Below are 13866 nucleotides of genomic sequence, written 5' to 3' on the forward strand. Positions count from 1 at the left end.
CAGTCAGTGCTGAAATTATAATTAAATCTAAAGAGATCTCACCAGTTTTCACAGGCTGTGCCATACCAGGAAACAGAGGAACCGTCACATCTGAAAAGATTAGTAAAGAATTTACCACAAATCTGTAGTAACATCTGTTCTAACAAAATGTAATAATTCACCTATCAATTTAAACATGTTCAATACAGCCACAAGTCAGTGGTGGCTGCTGGTCTTTCAAAGAGGGGAAGCTCAATGTTGGCTTACATCATAAAATTTACACAACAAACAATGGAAATGGTCAAGTAATTTCAACAAGTAAATACCAAGAAATGGGTTGCAGTTTGTTTTTCCACTTCACTCATAAAATCCTCAATGGGATTGAAGCTCCCAGTGATTAAGAGATGGTGTAGAGCTCAAAAGAGCTGTCAATCAAAACGGGATTCAGCCTTTCGACTGATCCTCCAATCATCTTACAGAAGCGCTGCATCCAGACCTGCCACAGCTCCATTCACCCCCAGGACACTGATCATGGCATTTATCCAGTGACTGGTAAGTTTTAAAGCAATGAAAAAAAAACTGACTGTGCAGATCCGTTGAAGTGAATAGATGCTCAACTTCTACAGGCAAATATATTGATGCTATGGGAATGTATGAGAAGTAAAAAAGGTCAGTCAATTTGTGGTAAGTAGCTGATTCTGAATGAACTTGTCTTTGAGATGAACGTGTTCTAGCGCATTTGTTGTCAATGAAATGTTAACACCACTGTCCATATTTGAACATTTAATTTTTGACATTTTAGAGGAAGCTGAGATTCCCTTGCAGTCTTGGAGAAATCGTCACAGTCCTAAATATTTTAAGCCTACGTACTTTTTTCATAAACACAATAGTATGAATTGATTCTAACCTTAAGTTCACACCTGGTGTGAAGAGACAGAATGTGGAATGTTTTCAACCAGGTGGGGTGGGGGTGGGGCAACCATGTTGAGCAAAATTTAATTTTGATGCAAACTGGAAGAAAACCAATGCAGTGGTTCCCAATGAGAATCAAGCAGGATTGAACATGCTTTTTCTCCTGCGCCATAGCAACCAAAGGTCAGCATCAGTTTACAGGTAGTAAGAGTAAAGTGACTGCTGTGTGAATGCAGGGTAAGACTAATGTTCTCTAGTCTGGAATCAGCATGGTTTTATGTTCTGTATAATGTGTTAATAAATGAAGCTTAGCTACTCCATGAAATGTGTCCTCCAAAAGCTGTAAATGTAATATTTTACATGTCTTTTATAATCCTTGGTGTGTTAAACTAATTGCCAGACTAGGGTGCGCATGTGCACAGTAGATTTTTAGCACTGATTAAGACTGGAATAAGAACGCTTAACAAGCATGTACAGACAAGAGAACAATACTCACTATTTTGAGGGTCGTGCGGAGGAGCCATGCTTGCAGGTTGCTGACTTCCTGATTTAGGTGATAAACATACAGTTATTAACTCCAATATTTACCAACAGTCATTGGAAACCCTTCCAAGTACAGAAACATTCTACATTGATCTGATATTTAGCTCACCAATTTATATTAAAACTCACCAATTATGCCTCTCTTTTTAAGGAAAACGAGGAGTCCTACTACAGCCACCAAGAGCACCAATCCTCCAACCGCTGCTCCAATAATCAACCCCATACTACCGGACGAATCCCTGCAGGTCCCGTCTGTGAACAGAGATATGAGTAACAATGAGACAATGTTTCTGTTTTACAAGGATGGACAAATGACCTCCACTCAACTGTTACATATTTTACCCCCTGGGCTTTGTTTATCCACTGAAAACACTGCTTTGAGTATCAGCCTTTACTCCAGAGATACAGAAACTCACCAATTTACCTTTTCTAAAAGAATTTTAAAAGGTTTTCCAGCTGTGCTGTTCTTAGCCCCAAACTAGCACAATTTAGGTTCCCCAAGTCTGGAATCACTAAAGGTTCTGTATATTACTATATTATTATAGGGTAAGTGAATTGGCTTCTCTAATAGCTGTTCCAGTGTGTGAGTGAATGAGTGTGTATGTGAATAAATGTCTATATGTGTGAGTGAATGTGTGTGAGCCCAGATATGGATTGGCGCTCTGTCCTGTGTTAAACCCTAGTGCCTGATGCAGTCCTCCAGGTGGACGGTCGTTCCTGGTCGAGAGTACGCTGTGTGTGTTTGGCTGCCGTGTGTGTGTGTGGATTGAGTGTTCTGAACGTTCTGAGCAGTGTGGATTGTAACGCGTCCTTGGGTGTCTAGAAAGGCGCCATATAAATGTAAAGATACATACATACATACATACATACATACAACTACAACCTTACAACAACAGACTTATGTTATCAAAGAGCAAACTTAAACCACTTGTCCTCTTGGATGGCTGAAGAATTTGTTTCAGTACAATATTATTTTCTTTTAGCCACTTTAAACTAACTACTTGTGTTGTATGTCAAAATGTGGTGTCTCTTTAAACATGGTAGGTCTTACTATGTGTTATTAAAAGAACACTAATCAATATGAACTGGTTTCTGTTAAGAGATAATCTTTGGCCATAAAGAAAAATTAAGACTGAAGACAATCTGTTACTGTTCACAACGTCCATAGAAATCAAAGTCTGGGTTTGATAGACACCAGTTAAGACACCAGGGTGGATCCACCCAGGAGAACACAAAGTTTTTTTCTGCCTCTTTTATAGAAAGTTGCTGGTCCAGGCCATCTTAAAAGCAGTGAGCATATTAGCATTTGTAATTACCCCATTGTTTAATCACTGGTTCTTTAAGACTGGCATGATTCACGTAACAGTCATATCCTGCTGTATCTTCCTCCTCAACGTCCACACTCTTCCTCAGCTGGTAGGTTCCATCCTCATTGGGTCTGATTCCTGAGGATGTTAGTAGGTGTTCAGGGAGTGAAGTGCGGAACTTCCTAACACAGAGTTTCACGTCTTTGGGGTAAAAGCCTGTGGCCAGGCAGGTCAGGGTCAGTTTCCCGGGACTGGAAGACGATTTCTTTGCCAACACATGAACCTCTGGGGAAGCTGGAAATAAGAAAATAAATTATTAATTTGTCAGTGAGGTCTTCAGATTTCTGACTGCTCAAATAAGTCCCAGTGTTACAAACTTAATTTCAGTTGTTTTGTTTATACTTGAGTAATGTGTTCTTGCTTCCAGGTTTACCTTTCCACCCCTGGACCCTTTAAATTACAAGATCATTAAATATTCAAAACAGGAATATTGCTATATCACTATTACAAACCACCAGAAGCACCTTTAAACTGGAGTCTAAACACTTTTTGACCAGTTTGACCAGTAGGAAAACAGAAAACAATTATTTTCTGAAGGGCTAGGTGTTTAAAATTAACATGTTATACCAGCTTTACCCACTCAATAGACTGCCACATCAGAGACAAGATCAGGTTGGCCATCATAGAGCAACAGGAAAGGCACATTTTTCAGCAGTTCTTAAATATAAATATAAAAATTATAAATAGTAAAGAACAGCTGAACAATTTGTCACCCATATGATGGCCATTGGCAGTCTAAAGTTTTAGAACTCGTGGCTCCTACGAAAGTTTGTTCCCTGCTCCACTGAAGCCTGGAAGGGCAAGAGAGGGGAAAAAAATGGACCCCCCCCCCTGTTTGCCAAAAAAAAAACTTTTACGTATTTTAACCTATTTATACTTTTTATATGTTACCCTTCTGACTCACCTCAGTACTGAAGAAAAATAAGGAAGACAAAACTGTTTTCAGCTTTTTGATAGCTAAAATGACCTATAATTCTAGAAATAAAATTTCAACAGTTTTTGGTGTGTAAAACAGGCAGAACAAAAAATAATAACAATAATAATATGAAACCTATTACCTGAAATGCACCTTCTACATTTTTTCATTGTGCCATTCAGAGCTTCCATACGATTTAAGATAACATATTTTCAATATCGGGAGAAGGCAACAAGACAATTTCATTCTTCATACACCCCAGAAGTCTACACTTAATGTTGTAACATACACAGAGGCTGGTCATAAAATTTGAATATCATGAAAAAGTTTATTTATTTCAATAATTCCATTATTATATATTAATAATTAATTACCCTGCTCCTACCTGTAACTAGGCTTCAATAAAATAAATATCAAAAACCTCACAACAACACAGCTATGGCATTTTTTTTAAACCAAATCTAAATCAAGAAAATATTTGCCACTCACATTGATTTCTCAGTGATTCTTGTCCATACTCCATGAACTTAGTGAGCCAATCCACACACTCCTTCTCCAGGTAACCCTTGGTGTACTGGTTCAGGATCGCCACATCGTCCCACTTCCTTTTGGTCGGCTCAGCAGCCGGAACCGGAGCGACCCAGCGCATGTTTTCATCATCAAAGGAGAGGAACTCTGATCCATCGTAGCTGTACTCATCAATGCCACTCAAGAATGTTATTTTTCCATTTGTGTCATCAATCTCACAGCCATGTCTCCACTGAAGAACATGAAGATCTGCAGCAAGGAAACAATACACACTGTCAGAGCAATCACTGTGGTGGTACCCACAAGGGAACATATTCTGTAATTAGAGAAAATAATTGTACATTATTGTATTATTATTAAAAATTGTGTTGATATCATACGGCCAAATTCATCTCCAGGACTTTTATTCTGGTCTTTTATTTGACACAGTTCTCTAATGAAAGATTACAGAGATCCCCCTCTCCTTCTGGACAAGAGAATGTAATGAAGCTTTAGGGAACACAACTGGACTTTAACACCACTTTTGTACCTTTAAAGACACACTACACTGTTTGTAGCTTTAGTGACAGTAATGTACCTCACCGTCCCTTTTTTTAAATGAGAGTGCAGACACTAAAATATTTCCATTCAAAGACAAAACTAAGCATTTGTTGATGTAGTTTATTCAGACAGATATTTTTAATCATACTATATGATTAAAAGCAAAACAATATTCCTTTCAAATTTTGTGTGAGGTTAAACCTTTGTTAAATGTGACACAACCATAGGACACTCAAAACAGACAGTAATGGTCCCTCTCATTCATGTACAACAAAACTAATAACTGAGAGGTCTGGATACCAGAGTGTTTTAACAGAAAGAGGTCCATAAAGAACACCAGCCTTTTACAATAGAAGCAGCCTGAAGAAATCTCACAGAAACACTTCAGATGGTGAAAATAAAGATATAACAAAGAAAAATGAGTAAAATAAGTTAATTCATATCTGGGTTATGGGGAGTCCAGGGAGTCCAACGCTATACACACTGAGCCAAGCACACATTTGACAAATTAAACTGATGTGAGCGCTGTTCTTCGCTTCAACAGGGTTTATCCATCAAAATCATTTCAATTTTCCATGTCTTCTGAGCTAAAAGCTCACAGAAACACAGCTGTTGTCAGTGACTTGATCTACTGATAGATTAGAAAATACAAAAAAAATCATTAAATGTAAAATGAATCACTAACCTGAGTGATTGTGCCTCATTCTCTGCATCAGGATGTCCACATTGACTTTGAACCACTGCTCTTTGCTCTTGCGAGACTGAGTGCCTTTATCCCAGTAATCCGACTGCATCTTCTCTCTCATCCAGTCCTGCTTGGGAATCTTCATCTGATCTTTACTGTTGTAGTAGTCGATCTCTCGGTCATCCAGTAAACCCATTGCTGTGAAATCATAAATCCCTGGTAGCTGAACATTTTTGGAGAGGGATGTGTAAATGTAGTACAGCGAGTGTTTATCTGGAGGAAAAGAGAGAACATACTTAGTCAAGGGGTTCACATTCACAATCGTGGTTTGTTTTTGATATATTTGAAGCTTACTGAGTGTTTTGGTAAATGTCATTAATGCTGATTGCTAGAAAATCAGTGAAGCTCATTAGATGGTATGACAACATAAAAAAAGCAAAATCACAGACCACAGAGTGGGGATGAGCAGGTTTTTAAATTACATTCAATAAATGTTCATTTTCAAGACCCATTCATTCCAAAATTCATGTGGTTAAATGAAATTAAAATCCAATTACAAATAAATAAAATAGCTTTATAGATAGATAGATAGATAAATAGATAGATGTAACAGCAGCACCAATTCACTTAAATGAAACAAATTAATTACATAAAAATTTAATTATAATAAATTATTTTAAATTTAAAATATTAGTCAAGTTAGAGATATATATCAACCAATTTTAATAAATTTACATAAATCATATGTAAATAGAACAGATATAAACAGACATTCATGCAGACGGAGTGAAGTGCGTGAATGAGTCTTAGACTGTAGTGTCAGTCACTGAAGGGTGAACGTGACAGGGCAGAACGTGTGGTGTATTTATTCAAACACAGGCTCAGAATGGATGTAAAATGTCAGTGCACCTGTCCTATTACAAAGATATCATCAGTGACTGTCCAATTAAAAAAACATGTATCTCCATTTTTGTGTATTTTTAACTTATTGCATTGAACACAGCATCTGTGTGAAAATTTATTGACGAATGAACCAATAGAAACACTCCAAAATTTAAAATTAATCTCCGGAGACACGGTTAAAGGTGTAAATACATCTTTATTTACAGAAACAGTGTCTTACGGGTTCTTAAGGATCCCGTGAGAGGGGTGTCCTGATTCAGTGCACTCTGGTCTCTCCCATCTCTTTCTCTCTGCTCTTTGCTAGGACCCCAATCTATATGATTCTTTCTCCTTCCAAATATGGTAATAGGGGATCTGGTCTACATTTGCACATTCAAGGGACTAAGGGAGGAGGAAAAATGTATAGTCTTTATCCTCACTGACAGCTCATCCTGAACATTTCTCTCTTTGGAGCACAGACCCAGAACATCCACCTAAACACTCACAACAGTGAACATTACTTAATGCTGCACTTAAGGCCTTATGTTTTAAAATATACATCAACAGTTGGGATACACACTAAGAAGGAAATGTGCAACATTCAGAACTGTAAAAGCGAAGTGTCACTGTACAGAGCTTTTTAGTAAAGCAGCATCATATTTTCATCCTAAATGTGTTCTTATGACACGTCCTCAGCCTTTATAAACTCTTATAAAACTCAGTATTGTTGAATTGTGAGTGATGTCTGTAATACACTCTCCTTTCAGACTCTACTCTTTCCATCAAATTCATAATGAACCAATCTGTAAATAAAATAGAAATGAAAAACTTTCACATATGAAACTTATAAAATAAAGTCTGTGTGGTGAGACTGAACCTGACAATATGGAGCTTAAAAGTTAGCACATTCAAGTTAGCCCAATATGAGGCAAAAACAAAAAAAGTGCAGGGCTTGGAGGTCTATCGGTGTCTAGCGTACTTTAATTGAAATAGAAAATGTGGCTTTGGCTAAAGTTCTTTAAACTTCATCGATCTCTGGCGCCCCTTGTGGCAAGGAAATTATTTTGAATGTGGCTAAAAAGCACAATGCTTAGGCTACAGAGGCCTCTACTTTAAAGCTTCCATAATTCAGACATGGAAACTAAGATTGTTTTCTGAAAGTTTTAAGAAAAATATGCTGTTCAAATTTAATCTTATATTTTAATAATATTTCAATATTAGATTTATATAAGAAAGGAATATTGCATTTTCTCTAATTATTTATATTGATCCATTTGTCATTAAATTATTTTTTAAAACTGTAAATGGCATACATTTTATTAAAAATGGAAAAGTTTAAATTAGATGAAACAATAATAAACCTCAAATTTCAATTTTTTTTTCCAATTCCAAATGAACTGTCAATAACTTCATCCGTCCAGCAGATGACAGATGTGCTGAGATTATTGTGCTGAGTTATTGTCTGGTTGAAAGATCTTTTAAAAAGAATGTTGCACAAGCCACATTGTCGCACCTCCAAGTTCCCTTTCGTTTTCCTTTACGTTGTTTATGGCTCTGTTTGTGCTCAGGATCAAATTCCACCTCTTACTGCGAAACGCCGGAGGCAACCAAGCCTCTGGTTTGTTGGAATAGTTAAGTAAAAATATCAATAGAAGCTTACAGTCTTTAACAAACTGGTGAAAACATATTAAAACATTAACATATTATAAATTCTAATAATATCAAATCATTCCTACAGCAACAGTATCAAATCCACTACTGTCACTTTAAAACGATGAAGCTGATTAACGCCTTTAAACAGCAATTATTCATTTTGTTTCCTTGATAGTGTGGGTTTTAAATGATTTACTGCTCATTTTCAGCTTCCAGACTGAGATTTTACATGTACAAATGTACAAAAGAATTAAAAACAATATTATTTTTAAAGTTTAAGAGTAAAATAAACCTAATAGAGAAAAAATAATAATAATTTGAAGATTTAGGAGTATTTTAACACATTATGAGAGGATTTTTAAAAGTTAAGATTGGTCAATAACATTTCAACTGTGAGTTCTAGCAGTGTAAAGAGGATAAGGGATATAACACTTTAATTTCAGATGTTGAGAGTGAGCTTTAACTGTGAGTAATTCCAGTTATGTGACTCTTTCACATTAGAACCCTGGGTTCCTTTCACTTTAAGAAAATATTTTAATTTTATTTTGGAGATTAAAAGTTCAAACTCACCGCTGAGGGCAGGTCCGAAAACTCCGAGCAGCGCCAGAAACAAGAAGGCCACGGTGGCCATGGTTTTTTCCGCGATCGACTCTCCTTCTGTCTGTGATGTATACCTGAGACACTCTGCGGGACAAACAGAACAGAAACCTACCTGGAGCGCTCACAGCGGATTAGTCACACCCACAATTAAACAGTCAGCCGACGTCATCAGTCTCCGGGCAGAAGAAATACACAAACCTTTTCAACAAGGAAGTTACCAGACGAACACTGGAGTTACACTCTAACGTCGTTTAAAATACATTAGAATTCAATTTTAATAAACAAATGACTAGGGATTCTGGACTATTTGTATTGGTCCGTTCCATAAGCAGATATTATTTGTAAAATTTTATTCAGAAACAAATTTCTATAAAGAAGCATTTCTTATGAACTGTGGTAAATATACAGTATAAATAATATTTGTTTTTTTTAACACAATGCCAACTGAATTAATTTTTTATTATTATAAATATAGACACAATTCCGTATGTTGTTGATGATGTTTGCTTTAAACTTTTGATACATTTTGGGAACAACAACATAGAAAAAATACATTTATATTAATATTAAAATTGAGCAATCTTTTCTTAAATATATTAGAATCTCTTTTTCATGTTTGACTTTTAAAGTCTATTTCAGTTAAGATCTTGACTGTTTTGCTGTACTAATTAAACTAATGTATTTCAGTAAATTACTCCAAACTGTTTAAATCAAAACGAATCTTAATTATGTTGCTAGTTAATGTCACATGAAAGGCCTTCAATCCTAAACAGTAGGAGAGTTCGCTTGGCTGAATTTGGGATTTCACCATATGAACCTTTTTGTTTGTTTGTATTTATTTATTGTTTCTGACAAAACATAAAAAACAAAGATTTATACTTCATAAAAAGTTCAGAGTTAAACACAACAAGCTTAAAGTTTGGTTTCTAAACAAGGGCTCTTGTGCCTCATTCAGGATTCTGGTCAGACAACATTGTTCATGTGATAAATTTCACTTTCTTGTTCTATAAAAACTCGAATGTGCTTTGAAGCCAAATGTCTTGGGAGTTCGAATGAACTTTCCATTCCATATTTAAAAGAACACACTGGGAAACAGGATGTTATGTATAAATTAATCTTTCTTTAACTTACAAACAACCCCATAATAAACAACACACTACTGAATGCCCCACAGCCTCATAATAACATTCTTCCTGCACCATGTTCCCATCTCCTTCAAACCATACATCACCACCTCCATGTTTCCCATTTGTCTCTATGGAGGCACTATGGTCTTGGTCTGGTCCACTCCAAACTGAACACTTTATGATCTTAAAAATGTTTTTTCTGACCAAACATTTGCTGGAAATATTCATCAGACCATTTTTCTGGTCTTTTCAAATTTTGGTCAACAGTTCGTTGAATATTAATTTATGAAATACTAATGCAAGTTTGTGCAATATAACACATCGTTGCTGTCCAATGAAAAATATGTGTCTCCCAAATAGTAACTGAGAAAAAGTAATAGTAAAGTCAATGTAAAATGATTTCATCCCAAGTAATTCTGGAGAATTTCCAAAAATAAAATTTTCACACAGTGTGAAGGACAGCTGATGTGTTTAAACAATGTATTAAATGAAAAATCCACCAGAATTGAGAAACATGTTTTTCTTTGGACTGCGACGATATGACTTTTATTGAACAGGGACATACTCTGTTTTCTTTTATGCTATCTGAGTAATGGTTTGGAGTAAAGAAGGGGGCAGTAGATAGACATTAAAATACTTTAATAAACGGCAGATGGGAATAGGTAGAATTAATCCAACATAACTCAATATGCTGTATATAACTGTATATAATACTTTAGAGCACATTAGTAGAGTTAGTTATTTATGTACAGCAGAAGAGCACACAATCATTTTTCTGGGTCAAAAGACAATTTATTTTGGTCACATGCTGAAGAGACCCAGTCTAACACTTACACTTAAGAGCATTTGGTATAGTACAGAAATGTGAGGACGATCACACAAAAATCTGTTATCTCTCTTTCTGTCTGCAGCTGTCAGAGATGTCTATCACTCAAACACAAACACACAATACATAGATTTTATTTCTATTTTTTGCATCTCATTCTGTTTTCAACACTGAAAATATTGACTAATTGAATTTACTTGATATATAAGTCCTGATGAACACTTCCACATTAATAACAATGTAGACCAACACAAATGTTGCCAAAAGTTAATCTAAAAGCCAGATTTGTGTGTATGTGCAAGTGTTTGGGCACCGCTTGGTCATATCCATTTTTGTTGAATTTCCAAACACAAATTCAAATACAATACAATTAAACAAATATCATACAAATATCTTTGTGTGTATGTGTACAATTACACATATAACATCTTCTGCAGGGAACATGCTTGAATCAAAATATATAACTATTTTACTAAACAATTGTGTAATTTTTAATGGAGTATTTCTATTTTTCTCTAGATTTCACCATGTTGGAAGAAATCCTAAAGTATAAAATGTGTTTTTAATTTGTTGTTACTTTGTGGGTGCTACTGCGATTTCCCAAACTTTCAAGGGAATTTTATATCATTGCAAGTCCAACTCCTTATGGGAGACTCCCCTTAATCATGTTATGGAAGCTGGGAATGTGAGGAGCACATGTTCCCTCAGTTAAATATCAAGCTCAGCCACATCTTTACAAATCGTTCCTGACACAATAAAGTTCAACTTGCTTGAAGGAGAGCACTAATTGCCATTGGTGTACTGTAAGCAAACAGACTCAAATATTGACTGATGTACCATAACTTTTGCATGTGACACATACAATGTGTGGTTTTATTGCCAGTATGTACATTTCAGTAAATTAACAGTGAATGTGCATTAAAATGTGCAGTAGTAACTAATCCATAAAAGTGCATTCAATGATTTTTCACTTAGAAAATCAAGAAAACATAAAACATGGCCAGGAGTGTGTCCAAATCTATGCATAGAGTGTGTATGTCAATATAGTGTTACTTAACTTACATTTATACCTCAATCAAGAAAATTCAACATGTTGCTCTTTTTCAGTGAAGTTGGCCCTTTATGCTCCACCCACTTTTTTCCACATCACTTCCTTCCGAAGCGGAAGCCAAATCCCCCTTTCTGTCTGTTGAAGGCCTGAAGGTCTCCAGCAATGGACATTAGCGCCTCATTCCTCTTCTCGCTCCCTTCGCTCTCGTCTCGTACTACCTGATGGTGGTACGCTACCCCCTCTATTGGGTGTTTAGGGAAGGTTCCTAGAGATCCGGGGCCCACTTCCTCTCTCTGAGCTCTCTGCACCTGGCCCTCAGGAGCTGAAGCCCAGCCCAGTTGATTCTCAAGCTTTTGTAGCTTTGCCAGAAGTTCCAGAAGCTCCTCAGTTTCTGGGTCCCCCATCAGACTCCATAGTCGTGACCCTTCAGCTCCAGGAGTCCCTGAGACCCCTGGAGACCCTCTCAGCCAAGTCTGGAGCCAATCTGGACCCTCCAGTGCAGGCAAGTAGGCCGCTGCCTGGTAAGGTAAGCTCAGACCTTGTGGAGGCAGCAGTAACAGAGCCAGAGACAGCAGCAACGGCACTGAGAAAGATGAGCAGATGTGTAACAGCTGGAGCTTCATCTGCAGAGAGGTGGAGAAAAAAACAATAAAAAATGGAGCAGAGTTTGAGGGTATAGGGTACACATTTACTCTAATTTGTAACCTACCACAACAAAGTAATTGCACGTTTATCATAATTCTAAAAAAAATCATCTGACATTATTTAACATAGAACAGCAAAACCCAACCCCAGTATGAAATTTATGACTTGAGTCCAATACTCTGTAATTAACAAGGTCTTATAGAGCTCTGTATAAGGACGAATTTAGCACTTAGCAAACTAGTGACTAATGCTAGCAATTTGTTTACCCTAGCTCAGTGTTTCCCTGTTCATTCAACCAAGGATATTTTGGTTTGGTAATATATTGATCTTACAGACTTTTGGGCCAGTTTAACAGTTAAATAACATCTGCTTAAGGGGAGTTGCTAATTCTGCTAGTTGCTAGTTTTCCCCAGTAGCATTATACAGTAGATTAGCATGGTATTAAAGCTCACAGCCCTGGTCCTGGAATGCACCTGCTCTAACATATCTAATCTAAATAAATGAACAAGACACTCAACAGTATATGAGTGATATATAAAAATCTATGTAAGCAACTTCTCCAACCCTGCATTTCATCAATCCACAGTTAACAATCCCCCCCCCCAAAAGAGTTTTTTTTTCCTCTAGCAAACCAGATTTGTCCATTCTAGCTACAACATTTCACTTAGATAACTACATGAAAGCAAAGACAATAATACATAAAACACACAAATGAACTTATTCCATTTGCAAAACTATGTAAGAAACAAAAGTGAGGAATTACCTTGCAGATTCCAGTGTGTCTCTCATCCCTTTACTCTCTCTATTTCTCCTTAAATACAGATAATGGGAATGCAATGCCAGGGCTACGTTCTGCTGTAATTGGTCAGAAGCAAAATGACGCAGAAGCTTCCTCTTCCAACATTCCTCCATCTTGGAAACACAGCTTGACTAAGTGGAGACCCTAAAGTGGCCAATTACTCTGAATGAGCGCATGTTCATTAACAAGAGTCACAAGCCACAAGTTCTTTCTCAATTGGTTCATTTCACCAAGAACTCAAAGAAACCACCAGAAGAATCCCTTTGTCACCTGCTCAATGGCATAGTGTTGGGTTTGAGTCATTAGGCCATGTTTTCTGCTTTGAGTTTGGCACGTATTCCTAGAAATGTGAGCCTGAAAAGCCGATTGATCTTCCTCACTGACGCGGCATGAGACTGTGATTGTTGTGTCAAACTAATTTGAGAAAACCTGAACAGAAGCAAAGATGTTTCAGACCCATTTGGTTCCATAGGAAGAGATGAAGTGACTAACTTTTCTCTGAAGGCCTTGGCAGTGTTTACTTTTTCATTCTGGGTGTGACTCTGTTTAACATTAGATAATGACTTTAAACTGGAGACAATACAAATGAACAAAGGGTTTGCTATTGAAAATGAATATCACATATTTCAGCTGAGAACTAATATTCTTACAAGCTCCTACCATACAGTAAAGACAGTCTGGATCGTTCAAAATATACATAGTCATTTCTCTAAAGATAAAGCCTTTACAACTTGACTATAATTCACTATTCGACTGAAATACTCTTCAGTTTTTGTAGTGAACAAAGACTTAAAGTGGGACACAAAGACAAAA

The 13866-nt window shown here is 36.6% G+C and overlaps 2 protein-coding genes across 2 annotated transcripts; both read right to left on the reverse strand.

Annotated features, from left to right (window-relative positions):
* Positions 1–1552: 1552 nt before the first annotated feature.
* On the reverse strand, positions 1553–8716 carry LOC136694908 (zinc-alpha-2-glycoprotein-like). Its single transcript, XM_066668737.1, has 5 exons — positions 8576–8716; positions 5471–5743; positions 4207–4494; positions 2751–3035; positions 1553–1686 (listed from the first exon to the last, which is right to left on the reverse strand). Exons 1-5 carry the CDS (start codon positions 8634–8636, stop codon positions 1553–1555), a joined length of 1041 nt encoding a protein of 346 aa, XP_066524834.1. The 5' UTR covers positions 8637–8716.
* Positions 8717–11107: 2391 nt separating this feature from the next.
* On the reverse strand, positions 11108–13025 carry qrfp (pyroglutamylated RFamide peptide). Its single transcript, XM_066668738.1, has 2 exons — positions 13018–13025; positions 11108–12232 (listed from the first exon to the last, which is right to left on the reverse strand). Exon 2 carries the CDS (start codon positions 12230–12232, stop codon positions 11705–11707), a length of 528 nt encoding a protein of 175 aa, XP_066524835.1. The 5' UTR covers positions 13018–13025; the 3' UTR covers positions 11108–11704.
* Positions 13026–13866: the final 841 nt, after the last annotated feature.

The sequence above is a fragment of the Hoplias malabaricus genome, chromosome 4 (assembly GCF_029633855.1).
Source record: "Hoplias malabaricus isolate fHopMal1 chromosome 4, fHopMal1.hap1, whole genome shotgun sequence".
In the NCBI taxonomy this organism is placed as follows: domain Eukaryota; kingdom Metazoa; phylum Chordata; class Actinopteri; order Characiformes; family Erythrinidae; genus Hoplias; species Hoplias malabaricus.

Coding starts and splice junctions, on each gene's coding strand:
- LOC136694908 (XM_066668737.1), bottom strand. CDS start 8,636: ATGGCCACCGTGGCCTTCTTGTTTCTGGCGCTGCTCGGAGTTTTCGGA. Junction 5,744..8,575: donor TTTCGGACCTGCCCTCAGCG/GTGAGTTTGAAC, acceptor CTTTTCCTCCAG/ATAAACACTCGCTGTACTAC. Junction 1,687..2,750: donor ACCAGTGATTAAACAATGGG/GTAATTACAAAT, acceptor CTCTGTTCACAG/ACGGGACCTGCAGGGATTCG.
- qrfp (XM_066668738.1), bottom strand. CDS start 12,232: ATGAAGCTCCAGCTGTTACACATCTGCTCATCTTTCTCAGTGCCGTTG.